This window comes from Salvelinus alpinus, chromosome 9, assembly GCF_045679555.1.
Source record: "Salvelinus alpinus chromosome 9, SLU_Salpinus.1, whole genome shotgun sequence".
Taxonomy (NCBI): Eukaryota; Metazoa; Chordata; class Actinopteri; order Salmoniformes; family Salmonidae; genus Salvelinus; species Salvelinus alpinus.
This window is the reverse complement of record NC_092094.1, coordinates 61,843,321-61,864,699: the sequence shown is the minus strand read 5'-3', so window position 1 is coordinate 61,864,699 and position 21,379 is coordinate 61,843,321. Positions and strand designations below refer to the sequence as shown.

The following is a 21,379-nucleotide window of genomic DNA, read 5'->3' as shown; positions in this document are numbered from 1 at the left end:
GAGGACCTCCAGAGCCTTCTGACCAACTACCTGCGATCGCTCAAGAGCACAGAGAAGTAGGCTCTGTTCGTAACAGGATACTTATGCACCTTCACTATTGCTGTCTGTGTGTTACGTAATCAAGGGTCACAGGTTGGATTGACTCTATTTCAAAACTCATGCTCTCCCCCCACTCTAAAAGTCTCCCCGACTTTAATACAAACTAACGCGTGTCCTTCCCAAAGTCCCAGGTGAGTGTGCTGGGCTATAGAACTCTAGAGCAGCACATCAACAAACCTGCCGTCCTGTCGTCAGCTATCAGCGGACAGTTCCCTGAGCAAGGACTTAACAGTCAAGGCTGTCAAATTAAAAAATGTTTTTTTTGGGGGGGGGGTCACTAAATGTAATAAAGCTATGCATAAACTATGCATGTAATTCTTCACAAGTAGTTAGGTTACAAAATAATAACTAATAACTTTTTTCATAGGCTGTTGGTCTTCCCATTTTTTACTAATGCAGACTTTATCAATAAAGACAACACTTAAAGCTTATGATTAAGAAGTTCTCAAAATCAAGTCCAGGGTGAATACATTTTTACTTAACGTGTCAAGTAAAATACATAAAGACCAGATTGAAGAATGGGACAATAGACAAGTGAATAGAAGTCAGTTCTTCCATTTGTATCAATGAGTGGTTACAAGACATGTAGACTTTCCAAACACACAGACAGAAGGGTGTTCGACAATCTTTATTTAACAATAGCTAAAAGTTCCGGAATATTGAGGAACGTTCCGTGGTCCCCCCACGGCAGGCACGCTCTGAGGGATCCACTCCAGTGTTCGCAGCAGGCCTCTCCTGTGTGGTGTTGTACTGAGTGAAAGACAAAAAAAGACTGTCAGATCACGCTGAGGCACCGTCGGGCCAAGTACAATAAACCACAACACCTCTCCAAAGAGTATTAAACTAAATCACAAAGCCACAATAAAACCAAGGAAAGGAGTATATTAATATCAAAGCAAAAACAAACGATAATGGGAAAATAGGTGGGGTGAAAGTAAGGCGGTATGGTCCGGTATGGTGTCCCGGCAGACATTTTGCCAAGGCAGAGATGAGTGGCCTACACCGAGGCGCGCAAGGACAGCAGTGGATGCATTCATTCTGGTCTACTGACAATCGCCAAATGTCATTACACTTTAGGCGCTTTGTGGAACACGTCTCTTTCCATTCACCACTGGTTGGAGGCCATTTCTCTCACCCAGTGGCATGACGGCTATTTAGGTGAGCGCTGATGCCAACGCAGCGCTGCGTCGCTCCACCAACGCTCCATCAAATGATTTGAACAGAAATGATGTGGCCTACGATAGAAAGAGTAGTACCGTATGTGGTTTATCTGTAAGCGCAGACTGGAGACCAAATGAATTACAATGTCATGAGCCTGACACTTTTTAAATCATTAACATATTCATGTGGAGAGAGTGCAGGAGAAAGTCAACTAAAAAAGGCAAGCGGGCAGACATCGGCTTTTGAGCGGCTGCGGCACGAATCAAACAGAGTTGGACAGCACATGGTGCTGAAAGTAACTCATTTCAACAATTGTCCCGATTTTAATTTGACTTCACTAACAACAGGGTTTTGTTGGAGCCTATTTCTTCCTATTAAAAAAAATAAGAGGTAGGCCTACTTGTTTGACAGACACAGTTATGCCATCCATAGATGTGTCACTAATCGCCAAATCCTCCAATACTGTCACCATGCACTCCACTCCTTAAAGGGCTTGGTGTGTTTGGTTAAAATCAGGGCTCGAATTGAGTGAGGGTATGCAATACAGTTTCTTAAAGAAAACGGCAACAAGGATATCAATTGTTGGCTTTATAGTTTGAAATAAATACATAAAAAGAATCCAGATAAGACAAAGAGTTCTTAACTCTGATATACTAGAAAAAAGCTTTAAAATGACAACCAAAGATGTGACTGATTCATATGGGGATATATTGATTAGTCTCTGACATTCTGAAGCTAAGCTGCGAGTATCGAGTATCCAGCAGATGAGTATCCAGCAGATGAAGCTTACATTTTCCTGCGTTAGTCGAGCCTCTGTCTGGGTGGAAAGGTAACTTTTGAAAGTGCCATGCTTAGATTCAAAAGGATGTCTAACATATAATTATTTGCAAACAGCAACCGTTTCGCTGAAAACAAGACACTCTGGTTTGACATTGGAGAAATATGGTAAGAAAGCCTATTTCTCTGTCCATTCTTCCCTGAAACTTCTATTTTCATTATTCACCTTTCTCTTTAGACTTTTTACGAGCGACATTCCTCTTGATTTTCACCAATTAACGCACAAAGAAATATGAAAAACAAATGTAATAGAGACATTGGTGATTTTATCAGTGTAATCAGATTGAAAATATTAGGATATGTTATGTTATTACATACAGGGACGTTCTGCCACCCATCATTTTTTTGGGTGCATGCGCATGCAGGAGGTCCCGCACCGGGAAGAAATTAAATCTACTTTCACCCCAGGAAAATAGTCAATAGATATAAACAAATGTGATGGGAAAATCAAAAAGGCTTGATACAGTAATTTAAAACAAAATAAATGGAGCAGGGGATAGTGGCTTAAGTAACATTACATTATCTGTGAGTCTATACTAGCGTGGATGGAATGAGAGGGGTAGGCTACTTAAGGCCTCCTCTCTGGTTCGATACAATTCACAGTAGGTGCAATTTCCCAAAAGGCCCCCTCTCCGTTCTACCGGTTCGCCGGCAGCCATCAACCCGGTCCACAGTGGCTCGTTGATCCGTAGTTCGTCCTCCCAGGTCACACGTTAGCTAAAGGCTCAATGCACAGGCACACTCTATCGGCATACAGCTCTATCGGGCATGAAGTTAGAGTTGGATGTAGAGAGGTATACTTAGCTCTGGGAAGGGTGACGTGTTCACCCTACCAATTCACATTAAAGGACTTCTTGAAATGGAAACAGGTCGGTCTGCTCCAGCAACAGCCATGCGCTCTCCTCAGTCGTCTCGGCTCCAGCTCTGCAACCACGCTGATCCCATCTCAACACGACAGCGTGCCGCTTCTGGCTTTTCACCTTGAATAAAGAACAGGTGCAAGAAACTACCAGGTCCAAATCAGTGACGCGTCAATTCATTATTCCCGTGATCAACAGGGGGAAGAGTTAACAGGGGCAAAAGAGGTGAAACCCATACCAGGTCGATTAAGTTCCGGGCATATAATGCAATGTATGAAGGCAGCTTCTAATAGATACAGTCACCTCCGTGACATATCTTTCTTTCATCACCAAAGCAGTGTTAGCATTTACTGCACATGTTGCTGAACAATCCAACCCTGCCGATGACACACAGGTAAAATGGGCAATTCACACACAATATTAAGTTCATAAGCATTGACTGTAATACTGTTGCTGTGCAACAACAGCTTCCTTCCTGGTCTGTCAGCATGCTCCTTTCTAGTGATCTCACTCCCTTCTCCACCTGGAATGCAACAACAAAAACATGACTAACAATGTGTCTACTCAGTCAGTAACTTAGCTTACTAATGAAACACTAACGTGTACATGTACAAGCATATTCTTTATCAGCCAACAGCCTCTGCTACTTTTTCAGTTACCAATTAAGAAACAAACAGTCAGTCAGGGGAACTCGCTCACTTGTTTGGCAAACATGGTCCAATAGTCAGTAGCAAGTCTTTAAAATATAGCTGGCAAATATCTTTTTTTTCTTTCTAAAATCATTAGCTAGCTACCTTGATAAACTCAGCTGATGGTGGGAGTTAGGTTGAAACTGCCGGGGAAGAGCTATCTAGCTAGCTCATCCAACAGGTCTGAGCTGCAGTGAAACAGAAAAGAGAGCCTGACCCGGATCCTATTGCATTTAAGCTAGCTAGCTAGCTAGCTAATGGCCTTTTCATCATCTTTAAAAGATCATATAAATATATTTGTTTTCCCCCTCACATCTAGCAGTGTCAGCTAGCTTAAACATTGAACACTAAGGTTAGCTACTACTGTAGCTAGCAGGCTAAAAACGCAATCAACACTTACCAGTCCATGAGAACAGTGGTCATTACGGTGTCCCTCTTCCACCTTTCAAAATTCATTCCAATGTTTATCCAGTTTTTGGATTGGTCACGAGCAGTCTTTCTTGCTTCTTTTTCTCTTTTGCGGTCAGGTTGATTCAGATCCAAGAACATAGAACTATGCTTGTTGGCTTCGTCTGCTCCGTTTTTGTTTCTGACTTTCACTTCCTCTCAGCTTAGCGCAAAGATGCACCTAGCCCAGAATGCCAGCCCAAGTTGGCTCAGAGCTCAACGCCCTCGTTTTCATTCAAATTTAAAACACTACTACACAAGACGTGGGGTGGCATAGGGTCGCCCACGACCTACGGATTCCTGACTTCATCTTTTCCTCTCTTGTGCAATATCTTACGAGTCATACATTGGACCTATTTATACCATGATGAATATTTTTGGGCAATTCAGAAGTTGAATTGTATTTCAAATGAATACAGCATAAAAATGGTGTGTTATGAACTGTTTCTTTAATTGCATTGTGAAAGCCTAACACTAATTTCATATTTTTTAATTAGCCAGTCATGTTGGCAATAGAACAAGCTTTCAAATGATGCACACTTGACTCAGATTGCAATTTATAATAGACTGTTTTTGGATTGCGTAAACAGAAATTGGCGGGGATACAGGGTTGTTATAAACAAAACGACTACAAGTGTGCTTGCTCTAGTTCCCCGACGGCATAGCAAGGAGAGCTCCAAAACAAGGACCTTATAGTTGAAGACTTCTTTGTATCACAGAAGTGCATTGAAATTACTTAGGTTCAACTGTTCAAGAGGCGACAACTCCCCAAAGCGTGAAGACACCAGTTACACCTCACACCCTTGTAATTTGTTTGTCTTATGTCGCGCCACATTTCCCAGGAATAATCTTATCACGTTACTGAATGTATTTTCAGATTTTGTAATCAACAAATGCAGCAAAACATAGAGTAAATGTAAAATGCACATAAAATCAACGGTGTAATGTTTGAATTAGACAACTTGTGTCCTCACCTATGGTCTAATACGTTTCCCCGTGATCTCCAAACTGTTGCCTTTCAATTGCTAATGCTTTTCATATTTCTTCTGTAAGAAACATTTGAATTTAACCCTGTCCATATAGGCCAAAAGGAAAATGTAAGGAGATGTACACAAGAAGTTCACAATAAGCACTAGATGAAAGTGGACGGCCAGTTCCCAAAGATGGTGTCACTGACTGTGAACGCAAATGTGACAAGACAGTCATTGAAAATATTCACGACAATAGAGATTTAAGCATAGAAATCTATTAGGCATATAATGACTTTACAGTTAAAACTGAGAACATAGTCAAAATTCCTGGAGACAACGGCAGAGACTTAAAAACAGTGGTCAAATTATAAAAGCAATAAACTATGATAAGACCATCTCAGGTCTAATTAGGAGATGGAGTGATCCAAGCAAAGGCTTGGGCACAGAGCCAGTTCATTTCGATGGCAATTTCCTTCTAGAGCTGTTGCCTGACAATATATACAGTATGCAGTGCCACTATCAGAAGCTTGAAACTAACCTAAAGATCTTTATGTTCACGAAAGCTATGGTTTTATGATAATTTAAGCAGCAATGGAACTAATTATTTTTTAAAGAAATGCTCAAAGACACTTTGGCATGTAATCAAAGGGAATCATAATGAACTGTCAGATTATGTTAAAGGGGAGTGCAATTAAAATTTAAAAAAATCCACACTAGGAGGTCAAAATAAATCTGAAAATGCGGGAGTGGGACTGTAACACGGGAAGGTTACAAGAAGTCCCGCTTTTCCCTCCAACGAACCATCAAACAGGGAAAGCGTCAATACAGGACTAAGATTGAATCCTACAACACCGGCTCTGACGCTCGTCCGATGTGGCGGACGAAACTATTACAGACTACAAAGGGAAGCACAGCCGCGAGCTGCCCAGTGACATGAGCCTACCAGAGGAGCTTAATTACTCTATGCTCGCATCGAGGCAAGTAACACTGAAAGATGCATGAGAGCACCAGCTGTTCCGGAAGACTGTGATCACACACTCAGCAGCCGATGTGAGGAAGACCTTTAAACAGGTCAACATTCACAAGGCCGCAGGGCCAGACGGATTACCAGGACGTGTACTCCGAGCATGCACTGACCAACTGGCAAGTGTCTTCACTGACATTTTCAACCTGTCCCTGACGTAGTCTGTAACACCAACATGTTGTTTCAAGCAGACCACCATGGTCCCTGTGCCAAAGAACACTAAGGTAACCTGCCTAAATGGCTACCGACCCGTAGCACTCACGTCTGTAGCCATGAAGTGCTTTGAAATGCTGGTCATGGCTCACATCAACACCATTATCCCAGAAACCCTAGACCAAGTCCAATTTGCATACCGCCCCAACAGATCCACAGATGATGCAATCTCTACTGCACACAACACTGTCCTTTCCCACCTGGACAAAAGGAACACCTATTTGACAATGCTATTTATTGACTACAGCTCAGTTTTCAACACCATAGTCCCCTCAAAGCTCATCACTAAGCTAAGGATCCTGGGACTAAACACCTCCGTCTGCAACTGGATCCTGGACTTCCTGACAGACCGCCCCCAGGTGGTAAGGGTAGGCAACAACACATCGCCACGCTGATCCCCACCTCTTTAAGGAATACCTAGGATAGGATAAAGTAATCCTTCTAACCCCCCCCCCCCCTTAAAAGAGTTAGATGCACTATTGTAAAGTGGTTGTTCCACTGGATATCATAAGGTGAATGCACCAATTTGTAAGTCGCTCTGGATAAGAGCGTCTGCTAAATGACTTAAATGTAAATGATCCTCAACACGGGGGCCCCTCAGGGGTGCGTGCTCAGTCCCCTCCTGTACTCCCTGTTCACTCATGACTGCATGGCCAGGCACGACTTCAACACCATCATCAAGTTTGCCGATGACACAACAGTGGTAGGCCTGATCACCAACAACGAGACAGCCTACAAAGGAGATGACTGTGGACTACAGGAAAAGGAGGACCGAACACGCCCCCTTTCTCATTGACAGGGCTGCAGTGGAGCAGGTTGAGAGCTTCAAGTTCCTTGGTGTCCACATCACGAACAAACTATCATGGTCCAAACACACCAAGACAGTCGTGAATAGGGCACGACAAAGCCTATTCTCCCATCAGGAGACTGAAAAGATTTGGCATGGGTCCTCAGATCCTCAAAATGTTCTACAGCTGCACCATTGAGAGCATCCTGACTGGTTCCATCACTGCCTGGTATGGCAACTGCTCAGCCTCCGACCACAAGGTGCTAGAGATGGTAGTGAAAACGGCCCAATACATGACTGGGGCCAAGCTTCCTGCCATCCAGGTCCTCTATACCAGGCGGTGTCAGAGGAAGGCCCTAAAAATTGTCAAAGACTCCAGCCACTCTAGTCATAGAGTGTTCTCTCTGCTACCACACGGCAAGCGGTACCGGAGCACCAAGTCTACGTTCAAAAGGCTTCTTAACAGCTTCTACCCCCAAGCCATAAGACTCCTGAACAGCTAATCAAAGGGCTACCCAGACCCCTCTATTACGCTGCTGCTACTCTCTATGCATAGTCACTTTAAATCTACCTTCATGTACATATTACCTCAATTAACCGGTGTCCCGCACATTGACTCTGTACCGGTACCCCCTGTATATTGCCTCACTATTGCCATTTTACTGCTGCTGTTTAATTATTTGTTACTTTTATTTTTCTATTTTGTACTTAACACTTTTTTTCTTAACTTCTTAAAACATTGTTGGTTAAGGGCTTGTAAGTAAGCGTTTGACTGTAAGGTGTACACCTGTTGTATTTGGCGCATGTGACAAATAAAATTTGATGTTGATTTGAAATTGTGAAAACAATAATGCCATTTTTGTGTAAGAGCGGTTTGAAGTTTGAAAAAAATGCCTGGAATTTCAGCATGTTCAGTTGGGATGGGACCTTTGACCCACATCATGACCTGATTAAAATAGACCAAATGACTGTACATCTGGGTAAGGGGGTGGACTATAGACCATCCTATCAGCCAATCAGGGCTGTGTATGTAAATATCTTCAAATGTGTTTCGTAACGTCCACACAATCAGACTAAGTATTTTAATGGGCAAACAGAGGCTCATAGAATTAAATGATACAAAATATATTTTGGTTTGGTTTTCATTAAATAAGCAGTGATTTATTACACATATCGTGATTATCCTAAATAAATTACCAAGATAGCAGGGGGGGCACTAAGAATCATTACGATGCTATTGCATCAACAGCAGTTCATTTCCTGAAAGGTGATCAGAAACCCAGAGATGTTATTTTTCAACATCCTTATGATTCCGACTTTCAACACCTGGGAAGACTATACTGATAATCACCCAATGATCAGAGGGGACTCCTGGAAAGGACAAACCCAGAAACGTTGGTCATTGAGCAAGGACCATGCACCAGATCCTGCAGTCACAATTAGTTCTCTCTCAAAACTACACCACAAAAAAAAGGCGTATTAGACAAAGTCACAGAATGGCACTTGATCCAGACAGAAACTCAGCTACTGCTCTCAGCGCTCTGTTCAATCGTCGGGCATCTTTTGAGCTCAATATAATTAGATTTGAACACGTGTATGTAAAACAATTTTTAGAGACAGCAATAATGCAGTATTGAATCAATTAGACTTTGTTTTTACCAATCTAACTACAAAACAATGGTCATTATTTATTTGAATGGTACATCTCTATTGGTAAACTGTAAATCAAGATGTAGCCTAGGTCCATTCACAATACAGGTGAATGCATAGAAGTCAATAGCAGTGTGTGGCATGCATTAAGTTATTGAGTTTGTTTTAGCTGATTTCGTGGGGATACAGATGACAAACAATCTGTTCCATTCAGGACCTATTTTAAATGGCAACTGCTCGGAGAACATATTACACTGAACAAAAAATATAAACGCAACATGCAAAGTGTTGGTCCCGTGTTTCATGAGCTGAAATAAAAGATCAAAGAATGTTCCATACACACAAAAAGCTTCTCTCTCAAATGTTGTGCATCAATTTGTTTACATCCCTGTTAGTGAGCATTTCTCCTTTGCCAAGATAATATCAAGAAGTTAATCAAACAGCATGATCATTACACAGGAGCACCTTGTGCTGGGGAAAATAAAAGGCCACTTGTGAAGTTGTGTCACACAACACAATGCCAGAGATGTCTCAAGTTTTGAGGGAGTGTGCAAATGGCATTCTGACTGCAGGAATGTCCACCCGAGCTGTTGCCAGCGGATTGAACGTTAATTTCTCTACCATAAGCCGCTTCAAACATAGTTCTAGAGAATTTGGCAGTACGTCCAACCAGCCTCACAACCGCAGACCACGTATAACCACGCAAGCCCAGGACCTCCACATCCGGCTTCTTCACCTACGGGATCTCCTGAGACCAGCCACCCAGACAGCTGATCAAACTGTGGGTTTGCACAACTGAAGAATTTCTGCACAAACGGTCAGAAATCGTCTCAGGGAAGCTCATCTGCATGCTGGTCCTCCTCACCAGGGTCTGACTGCAGTTGGAGTCGAAACCAACTTCGATGGCGACTGGCAGTGTGCTCATCATGGATCAATCCCGATTTCAACTGTACCAGGCAGATGGCAGACAGTGTGTATGGCTTTGTGTGGGCGAGCGATTTGCTTATGTCAACATTGTAAACAAAGTTCCATGGCGGTGGAGTTATGGTACGGGCAGGCATAAGCTAAGGACAATGAACACAATTGCATTTTATCGATGGCAATTTGAATGGACCGTGATGAGATCCTGAGACCTATTGTCGTGCCAATCATCTTCCGCCATCACCTCATGTCTCAGCATGATAACGCACAGCTCCATGTCACAAGGATCTGTACACAACTCCTGGAAGCTGAACATGTCCCAGTTCTTCCATGGTCTGCATTGTCACCAGACATGTCACCCATTGAGCATGGTCACAACATTCCACAGGCCACAACCAACAGCTTGATCAACTCTATGCGAAGGAGATGTGTCGTGCTGCATGAGGCAAAATGGTGGTCACACCAGATACTGACTGGTTTTCTGATCCTCACCCCTACCTTTCTTTCTTTTTTAAGTATCTGTGATGAACAGATGCATATCTGTTTACGCGGTCATGTGAAATCCATAGACTAGGGTCTAATGAAATTATTTCAATTGACTGATTTCCTTACATGAACTGTAACTTGGTAAAAATCTTCTAAATTGTAGCATGTTCAACTAGAATATTTCTTTCCTTTGCAGGACAAAAATTGTCCTGACTTTCAAGAATGCCTGTATTGCGTCCCCTTGCTATTGTGGTTGGCTGGCAAGTTTCTCCATCCAATTATTACAGGTGACAGTTGTGGCTGCTTCGCGTGATGTATTGATGTTCTGTTGTCTGTGCCCAATAATGCTTGTACCATGTTTTGTGCTGCTACCATGTTGTTGTCATGTTGTATTGCTAACATGCTGTGTTGTCGTGAGTTGCAGTCATGCTATGTTGTCATCTTGGGTCTCTCTTTATGTAGTGTTGTGGGGTCTCTCTTGTCATGATTAATCCCCGTCACCACAAGAATTTGTTCTTAACTGACTTGCCTAGTTAAATAAAGGTTAAATAAAAAATGTAAAATGTAAAAACATGGCACGGACCTTGGCGATACGTTGGCACATGAGAACTATTCGAATATATAAGTCAATTATTGCATTCTGTCCATGCTGGCTTTCACGGGCTACCTGAGACATGAAACAGACAGGTGGGAGGGAATACAGGCTGTCGCCAATGTATTCATGTGCAATTTGCCTAAATGGGTAATGGAAACATTGCATTTTTATTCGACACAAGGTTTTTTGCCATTAAAAGAAAATTGTGTTTATGTTACTTCATTACGTCCAGGTGTTTTTATAGACAAGATAGTTAAATGGACATGCACCCTAACAGGCAATTGTCACATTTATTTTCTATGCAAACTTTAGAAATGTCAACAACAACAACAAAAAAATCACTGGACACGTTAATGGAAACATAGCTACTGAGAGCAGTCGACTGCAGTAGCTTGTATGTATGTATGTATGTATGTGCTACTTACTGTAGTAGTATGTATGTATGTATGTATGTATGTATGTATGTATGTATGTATGTATGTATGTATGTATGTATGTATGTGCTACTTACTGTAGTAGCTCAGCATCAGTGAGGGCAGTCGACTGCAGTAGCTGTAGTAGTATGTATGTATGTATGTATGTATGTATGTATGTATGTATGTATGTATGTATGTATGTGCTACTCACTGTAGTAGCTCAGCATCAGTGAGGGCAGTCGACTGCAGTAGCTGTAGTATATGGGAGGACTCCGAGGAGGTGCTGAGGTCTCCATCTCTCCCTGCTTTAGCTGTCAGCTTGTAGAGGCTGGAGCAGCTCAGAGCCAGCTCCAGAGCATCCATCCAACACCGACCTGGGGTGGAGAGAGGGGGGGTCAAGGGTCAAAGGTCATCAGACACCAACAGGTGCTTGCACGCACACACCGATTGTACAGCCACTCAGACAGACACACAGCTCTAATACCACTAGGGTCGTTGTGTTCTGATTATAGCGTGAAAGCGAGCACGCACACACACGCAAGCAGGCAAAAAGAAATCTCACCGTCAGACTCTGACGCAGCTCTGAAGATCAGGTAGTTGCTGGGTAGAGGCTGGGTGATGGAGCCAACATTTTCCCCTTTAGGACCCTGAGGACACCAAAGACAGAGGGGTTAACATTACACTTCCTCATGCTTAATAGTATCACTATATGGACAATCTTTATACTGCTGTGAATAAAGTTCAGTGAACAAAAATATGAACGCAATATGTAAAGTGCTGGTACCATATTTCATGAGCTGAAATAAAATATCCCAGACATGTTCCATTCGCACAAAAAGCTTATTAAAATGATGTGCCCAAATGTGTTAACCTCCCTTTTAATGAGCATTTTATCCTTTGTCAAGATAATCCATCCACCTGACAGGTGTGGCATAGCAAGAAGCTAATTAAACAGCATGATCATTACACATGTGTACCTTGTGCTGGGGACAATAAATGGCCACTCTAAAATGTGCAGTTTGGTCACACAACCCAATGCCATTGATGTCTCAAGTTGAGGGATTGTGCAAGTTGAGGGACTGCAGGAATGTCCACCAGAGCTGTTGCCAGTGTATTTTATGTGCATTTCTCTACCATAAGCTGCATCCAACGTCATTTTTAGAGAATTGGCAGTACGTCCAATCGGCCTCACAACCGCAGACCAGGTGTAACCATGCCAGCGCAGGGTGTATTTCTGTCTGCAATAAATCCCTTCTGTAAGGAAAAACTCATTCTGACTGGCTTTACCCGGCTACCCAGTGGGTGCCCTCCCAGGCCCACCCATGGCTGCAACCCTGCCAAGTCATGTGAAATCCATAGATGAGGGCCTAATGAATAGATTTATTTACATTTCCTTATATGAACTGTATCTTGTAAATTGTTGCATGTTGCTTTCATATTTTTGTTCAGTATAATTATACAACAATTGGAACAAGATGAGACAACACAAGCCAAGCGTTCTGAAGCCAGAATATGGTATTACAAAAGCTACACAAGCCGTTTGTAAAGTACAGCAAAGCACACAAACACAAAAGCAGAAATCATGTACTTCCAACCAGGCCCTCTCCATACACTCATGTCATGAGACAGGAAACTAACAGACAAAAGAAAATGTGGAATATTATGAAGCTGATAACAATAACAAAGTCATCCAGATATAGAGCAACGGTGAACTCTGTCATTGATGAGAGCTCCGTGTCTGACCTTGACAGCCCAGATGGACTTGTCCAACGGGTGGTAGAGCTTGAAGCAGAAGCCGTCCTTCTTGGAGGGCCTCTCAATCAGCTTGCACGCGTTGAGCAGGAGGGTGCCCACCCAGTGGTCCGATTTAGGGGTCTTGTAGATCAGCAGGACCCCCGGCTTCAGGGCACACCACAGCTTGGTCCAGCTCTTTAGCGAACCACGGATCTACCAGGAGTGAGAGTGGAGGAGCCCTCAATACTATTATGAGCGTGTATGACACGTTTTAATGTGTCGAGGTAATATAAGGAAAAAAACATCCCTGGAAAGCAACAGTGGGTGAGGAGATATTCCCAAATTACCTTTAGCCAGTTAGCCGTGATGACAACACTGGGGTCCTTCAGAGCGCTTGACAGTTCTTTGGCTGCCCGCTTCTTCTCCTGTCTGTAATTCTTCTTCTGGACCTGCAGCACACACAGACGGAGTCTTTTAGGATGAGTCATTGTTTTGTGACTTGCAAATGAACAAGACAAAACAAGTAGTCAGATACGCACTAGGGGGAGGTACAGTCAAACACACGGCATACATACACACAGGCAGACGTGTATTCGTTATGTGCCTCTAGTTCGGGCAGCAGTGTACGTTAACTAATGATAAAAGAAAAAGGGAACGATATCCCATTCTGTGAATTGCACAAAGGACCAGAGCTCTTGCTTCTAAACCTTGTCTTGACGCAACCTCGATTCCTTTTCATTAGTAGTTGTATGTTAGGCAGATGCATGTCTCCCAATCCATTCCTTGTGGACACTTAGGACAGCACATTCACATTCCAGCCCTGTACAAACTAGGCTTATTCAACTAATCACACAGCTCTCATTAGTTGAATCAGGTGCGCTGATGCATGGCTGCAACCAAAATGTGCTGACCTAATGGGTCCCAGAGGAACCAATTGGGAAACGCTGATCTAAATATATGCAAATCTAAATATTTCCCCCCAACCATCTTAAATGCCCAGCAATATTTTTCCTGCAAGATATCCCCTCTCTGCGACCCCTTCCCGGTCAGGGTGTGATGAGTTACCTTGAGAGACTCCTTCCGGGCCAGCTTCTCTGTGGGGGAGGAGCAGTCCTCCAGACCGTTATTGAACATCCTGGACTCAGACTGAAGGAGGGAGAGATGGACAGATGAGAGAGTCAATGATAGACACACTCCTCTTCTTGTGAGCTCACCTATAAACAGCCTCATAACACTCTGGTCTATCCCATTCATAGATTACATTTAAATAACACACACATTTCTTCAGTGTCTGACCTGAACAGAGTACAGCCATGATACAGTGCCCACTAATATTGGCAACCTTGGTAAAAATGAGCAAAACAAGCCGTAAAAAAAATCTCAATTTGTACAAAAATCTCACTTTTAATTCAAGTAAAATAATTGAAAGAAAAAATATATAATATCTGCTGGTACTTGATAGAGTTCATGATACTATGTAAAGTTAAAGTCGGAAGTTTACATACCCCTTAGCCAAATACATTTAAACTCAGTTTTTCACAATTCCTGACATTTAATCCTAGTAAAAATTCCCCGTCTTAGGTCAGTTAGGATCACCACTTTATTTTAAGAATGTGAAATGTCAGAATAATAGCAGAGAGAATGATTTATTTCAGCTTTTATTTCTTTCCATCCCATTTCCAGTGGGTCAGAAGTTTACATAAATTCAATTAGTATTTGGTAGAATTGCCATTAAATTGTTTAACTTGGGTCAAGAGTTTCAGGTAGCCTTCCACAAGCTTCCCACAATGTGAGAATGTTGGCCCATTCCTCCTGACAGAGCTGGTGTAACTGAGTCAGGTTTGTAGGCCTCCTTGCTTGCACACGCTTTTTCAGTTCTGCCAACAAATCTTCTATAGGATTGAGGTCAGGGCTTTGTGATGGCCACTCCAATACATTGACTTTGTTGTCCTTAGGCCATTTTGCCACAACTTTGGAAGTATGCTTGGGGTCATTGTCCATTTGGAACCCATTTGCGACCAAGCTTTAACTTCCTGACTGATGTCTTGAGATGTTGCTTCAATATATCCACATAATTTTCCTGCCTCATGATGCCATCTATTTTGTGAAGTACACCAGTCCCTCCTGCAGCAAAGCACCCCCAACAGCTGCCAGCCCCGTGCTTCACGGTTGGGATGGTGTTCTTCGGCTTGCAAGCATCCCCCTTTTTCCTCCAAACATAACGATGGTCATTATGGCCAAACAGTTCTATTTTTGTTTCATCAGACCAGAGGACATTTCTCCAAAAAGTATGATCTTTGTCCCCATGTGCAGTTGCAAACCGTAGTCTGTCTTTTTTTATGGCGGTTTTGGAGCATTGGCTTCTTCCTTGCTGAGCAGCCTTTCAGGTTATGTCGATATAGGACTTGTTTTACTGTGGATATAGATACTTCTGCACCCATTTCCTCCAGCATCTTCACAAGGTCCTTTGCTGCAGACTTGTGGAGGTCTACATCTTTTTTTTATGAGGTCTTGGCTGATTTCTTTAGATTTTCCTATGATGTCAAGCAAAAAGGCACTGAGTTTGAAGGTAGGCTTTGAAATACATCCAAAGGTACACCTCCAATTGACTCAAATGATGTCAATTAACCCATCAGAAGCTTCTAAAGCCATGACATAATTTTCTGGAATTTTCTGTTGTTTAAAGCTGTTAAAAGCACAGTCAACTTAGTGTATGTAAACTTCTGACCCACTGGAATTGTGATATAGTGAATTATAAGTGAAATAATCTGTCTGTAAACAATTGTTGGAAAAAGGACGTGTGTCATGCACAAAGTAGATGTCCTAACCGACTTGCCAAAACTATAGTTCGTTAACAAGAAATTTGTGGAGTTGTTGAAAAACGAGTTTTAATGACTCTAACCTAAGTGTATGTAAACTTCCGACTTCAACTGTATCCTAACAAGTTGTCCAGGACCTTTGGAAGAAAAACAGGCTCACAATATCAAAGATCCACGACCATACTTCACAGTGGGGATGAGGTACTTTTCTGCATGGCTATCTTTCTGTCTACGCCAAACCCACCTCTGGTGTTTGTTTCCAAAAAGCTACATTTTGGTCTCATCTGACCATAGAACCCGGTCCTATTGAAAGTTCCAGTAACGTTCGGCAAACTGTAGGCTTGAGTTTGTTGTTTGATGACAGCAAAGGCTTTTTTATGGCAACCCTCCCAAACAACTTGTGGTTACGTAGGTGGCGTCTGATCGTAGACCCAACTAACGTCTGCAATTCTCCAGCTGTGATCCTTGGAGATGTTTTGACCACTCAAACAATCCTCCTCACTGTGCGTGGGGTCAATATAGACACACGTCCTCTTCCAGGCCGATTGTTATCACCAGTTGCTTTAAACGTCTTAATTATTGTTCTGATAGTGAAAATAGGGATTTTCAACCGTTGAGCTATTTTCTCATAGCCATTTCCTGATTTGCGCAGCTCAACAACCTTTTGTCGCACATCATTACTGTATTCTCAGGTCTCTCCCATAGTGATGGTTGACCATGGGAACTTGGCCTGTATGTCACCTCAAATTTATACCCCAGTGAAACAGGAAGTCATGGCTTACCACTTAACTATTCCTAAACACTCAGGTGAACTTAAAAAATGTAAAATATGAATGGGAATATACTTCAGTTAGATTTTTCTCATAAGAATTTCTAGGGGTGCCAATAATTGTGGCACACATGTTTGGGAGAAAAATATTTATTGAATTTATTTCACATTTATTTTTTCCAATTATTTTACTTAAATTAAAGATGAGATTTTTTGTGAATATTTTTGAATGAAAGACCAAGAGGATAAACAGCAAATACATTTATTTTATAGCCTGTTTTGCTCATATTTACCAAGGGTGCCAATATAAGTGGAAGGCACTGGATCTTTGGTTCTGTCTGAAACAGGAGTGCAGTGTAGTCTTAGTGTAGCGTGAGTACACAGACCCATCCACTCCTGACACTGATCAATAGGAAAATGCTCTACTGTACTGGCCTGCACGTTGAGTTATACCATACAGCAATATAACCATAGGGCTCTGGTCAAAAGTTGGTAATAGGGTACCATTTGGAATGTCATACATGTCATGTCATGTCATGCCTTGACTTTTTCAACATTACGTTGTGTTACAACGTGGGATTAAAATGGATTTAATTGTCATTACAGCTGTGAGTCTTTCTGGGTAAGTCTCTAAAAGCTTTACACACCTGGATTGAGCAACATTTTCCCAATATTCTTTTAAAAAATTATTCAAGCTCTGTCAAATTTGTTGGTGATCATTGCTAAACAACCATTTTCATTTTTTAAATCAAAACTTTAACTTGGCCATTCAGGAACATTCACGGTCTTCTTGGTAAGCAAATCGATAGATTTGGCCTTGCATTTTTTGGTTATTGTCCTGCTGAAAGGGGAATTCGTATCGCAGTGTCTGATGGAAAGCAGACAACTAGGTTTTCTTCTAGGATTTTGCCTGTGATTAGCTCCATTCCCAAACCTTCATAATGACAAGCATACCCATAACATGATGCAGCCACCACCATGCTTGAAAATATGGAGAGTGGTACTCAGTAATGTTGTATTGGATTTGCCCCAAACATAACACGTTGTATTTAGGACATAAAGTGAATTGCTTTGCCACATTTTTTGCAGTATTACTTTAGTAAGTTGTTGCAAACAGGATGCATGTTTTGGAATATGTTTTATTCTGTACAGGCCTTCTTTTAACTCTATCAATTTGATTAGTATTGTGGAGTAACTACAATTTTGTTGATCCATCAGTTTATCCTATCACAGTCATTAACTCTGAACCTGTTTTAAAGTCACCATTGGCCTTATGGTGAAATCCCTGAGCGGTTTCCTACCTCTCTGGCAACTGAGTTTGTAGTGACTGGGTGTATTGATACACCATCAATGTGTAATAAATAACTTCACCATGCCCAAAGGGATATTCAACTTCTTTCTGTATCCATCTACCAATAAGTGCTCTTCTTTGTGAGGCATTGGAAAACCTCCCTGGTCTTTGTGGTTGAATCAGTGTTTGAAATTCACTGCTCGACCGAGTGACCTTAGAGATAATTAAATGTGTGATGTACAGAGATTAGGTATTAATTCAAAAATGTTAAACACTATTATTGCACACAAAGTGATTCCATGCAACTTATTATGTGAATTGTTAAGCAAATGTTTGCTCCTGAATTTATTTAGGCTTGCCATAACAAAGGTGTTGAAAACTTATTGACTCAAGACATTTCAACTTTTCATTTTTTATTAATTTGTAAATATTTCAAAAAACATAATCCCACTTCGACATTATGGGGTAATGTGAAGGCCAGTGACAAAAAAAAATCTACATTTAATTCATTTAAAAGGCTGTAACAACAAAATGTGGGAAAAGTCAAGGGGCGTGAATACTTTCTGAAGACACTGTATATGCCAGATACTTTTAGAATAAGTTCAGCAGAAATTAAGTGCACAGGTTTCCGTTCCCCTAGGCAGGGTTTCCCACACATAGAGTAAGGTCAAAAATGATTGGCACCCTTGATAAAGATTAGCAAAAAAGACTAAAACAAATACTGAGCTACACTGTATGCGCCAAAACATTTGGAAATAATAATTTTTATACTAATACAATTGCTTAAATAAAGAGATTGTCAAAGAATTATTGGCACCCCTGTCTTAATACATAACTTCGCAAGAATAACAACGTTGAGCCTTTATCAAAAATATTTTATGAGATTGGAAAACACATGATCTTAGCCATACATTTCCCAGATCCTTGATATCCTTTGTCTGTGCTTATGGACTGGGATTCAAGTCTGGAGAATGAGATGACCATTGCAAAATGTGGATTTTGATGTGGCCTTGGAGTGATTGTCTTGCTGGAAGATCCAGGCAACCAGGGTTTTCGGCTTGAAGTAACTGTCCTGTGTTGAAATACAGTGCATTCGAAAGTCTTTAGACCCCTTGACTTTTTCCACATTTTGTTACGTTACAGCCTTATTCTAAAATGTATTACATTTTTAAAAATCCGCATCAACCTACACACAATACCCCATGACAAGGCGAAAACAGGTTATTGGAAATGTTTACAATTTATTAAAATTAAGAACAGAAATACCTGATTTACATAAGTATTCAGACCCTTTGCTATGAGACTCGAAATTGAGCTCAGGTTCATCCTGTTTCCATTGATCAACCATGAGATGTTTCTACAACTTGATTGGAGTCCACCTGTGGTAAATTACATTGATTGGACATGATTTATGTGTCGGGGGGCTAGAGTCAGTTGGTTATATCGGGAGTACTTCTCCTGTCTTATCCAGTGTGAATTTAAGTATGCTCTCTCTAATTCTCTCCTTCTCTCTTTCTTTCTCTCTCTCGGAGGACCTGAGCCCTAGGACCATGCGTCAGGACTACCGGGCATGATGACTCCTTGCTGTCCCCAGTCCACCTGGCATTGCTGCTGTTCCAGTTTCAACTGTTCTGCCTGCGGTTATGGAACCCTGACCTGTCCACCAGACGTGCTATCTGTCCCAGACCTGCTGTTTTCAACTCTTAATGATCGGCTATGAAAAGCCAACTGACATTTATTCCTGATTTATTATTTGACCATGCTTGTCATTTATGAACATTTTGGCCATGTTCTGTTATAATCTCCACCCGGCACAGCCAGAAGAGGACTGGCCACCCCTCATAGCCTGGTTCCTCTCTAGGTTTCTTCCTAGGTTTTGGCCTTTCTAGGGAGTTTTTCCTAGCCACCGTGCTTCTACACCTGCATTGCTTGCTGTTTGGGGTTTTAGGCTGGGTTTCTGTACAGCACTTCGAGATATTAGCTGATGTACGAAGGGCTATATAAAATAAACTTGATTTGATTTGGAAAGGCACACACCTGTTTATATAAGGTCCCACAGTCGAGTGTAAATGTCAGAGCAAAAACCAAGCCATGAAGTCGAAGGAATTGTTCACAGAGCTCAGACAGGATTGTGTCGAGGCACTGATCTGGGGGAAGGGTACCAAAAACACATCTGCAGCATTGAAGGTCCCCAAGAACACAGTGGCCTCCATCATTCTAAGATGGAAGATGTTTGGAACCACCAATACTTTTTCTAGAAATGGCTGCCTGGCCAAACTGAGCAATCGGGGGAGAAGGGCCTTGGACAGGGAGGTGATGGGACAACCATCTCTGCAGCAATCCGCCAAATCAGACCCTTATGGTAGAGTGGCCAGACAGAAGCCACTCCTTAGTAAAAGGCACATGACAGGCCGCTTGGAGTTTGCCAAAAGTCACCGAAAGGACTCTCAGACCATGATAAACAACATGCTCTGGTCTGATGAAACCAAGATTGAACTCTTTGGCCTGAATGCCAAGAGTCACGTCTGGAGGAAACCTGGCATTGCCCAAATACAGGTAGAATTGTAGAAGAATAGTGAAGAATTCAAAACTATGAAATAACACATATGGAATCATGTAGTAACCAAAAAAGTGTTCAACAAATCAAAATATATTGTATTTTTGAGATTCTTCAAAGTAGCTAAAAGTAACAGCTTTAAGACTGTTGGAAAAGCATTCGTCATGAAGCTGGTTGAGAGAATGCCAAGTGTGCAAAGCTGTAATCAAGGCAAAGGGTGGCTACTTATAAGAATCTCCCTTTTTTGGTTACTACATGATTCCATATGTGTTATATCATAGTTTTGATGTCTTCACTATTATTCACAAATGTAGAAAATAGTAAGACAAAGAAAAACCCTTGAATGAGTAGGTGTGTCCAAACGTTTGACTGGTACTGTATATACACTTGCAAAAACTTCTAAAAAACAGTTTTTTCTTTGTCATTATGGGATATTGTGTGTAGATTGAGGGGGAAAAAATAATGTAATCATTTTTAGAGTAAGGCTGTAACGTAACAAAATGTGGAAAAAGTGAAGGGGTCTGAATACTTTAATGCACTGTATACCGGTCATTAAAAATAGAGTAGACCGCTGATTGGCCAGCTCAGCCAGTGAGCCAACATGATGTCCTGTTCTATGAGGAAATGGTAAAGCTACTTAAAACATACTTAATTACCATTACCATTTTTTGGAAGTGAAACTATTTCACTCATTTTAATTCATCATATTTCAAATCTGGAAACACTGGACAGTTACCTCAAGACAAAAACCTGGATGCCTCTGCCACGTGGCGGAAGCTTGGCCGCAAGTGCATCTTCCAGCACCACAATAACCCCAGGCACACATCAAAATCCACAAAGAAATGGTTAATTGACCACAAAATCAACATTTTGCAATGCCTATATCAGTCTCCGGACTTGAACCCTGTTGAAAACCTATGGTTTGAATTGAAGAGGGACGTCCATAAGACCAGACGATGGATATCAAGGATCTGGAAAAAAAATCTGTATGGAGGAATGGTCTAAGATCCCTCCCAATGTGTTCTCCAATCTCATAAAACATTCTAGAAAAAG

At 41.7% G+C, this 21,379-nt stretch overlaps 1 protein-coding gene and 1 long non-coding RNA gene across 6 annotated transcripts in view; both read right to left on the bottom strand.

Annotated features, from left to right (window-relative positions):
- The window catches only part of osbpl5 (oxysterol binding protein-like 5), a 110,510-nt gene that overhangs the window by 40,201 nt on the left and 48,930 nt on the right, over nt 1-21,379 (bottom strand). For all 5 annotated transcript variants that reach the window (XM_071326846.1, XM_071326849.1, XM_071326845.1 and 2 more), the window contains 5 exons: nt 13,956-14,036; nt 13,238-13,339; nt 12,900-13,103; nt 11,719-11,803; nt 11,368-11,530 (listed from right to left, as the gene is read on the bottom strand). In XM_071326846.1, coding sequence (XP_071182947.1) covers nt 11,368-11,530; nt 11,719-11,803; nt 12,900-13,103; nt 13,238-13,339; nt 13,956-14,036 — 635 coding nt within the window. The remainder of the gene's footprint in view (nt 1-11,367; nt 11,531-11,718; nt 11,804-12,899; nt 13,104-13,237; nt 13,340-13,955; nt 14,037-21,379) is intronic.
- LOC139530437 (uncharacterized) lies at nt 713-11,300 on the bottom strand. Its single transcript, XR_011666031.1, has 2 exons — nt 11,252-11,300; nt 713-849 (listed from the first exon to the last, which is right to left on the bottom strand). It is a non-coding gene; the product is annotated as an uncharacterized lncRNA (long non-coding RNA).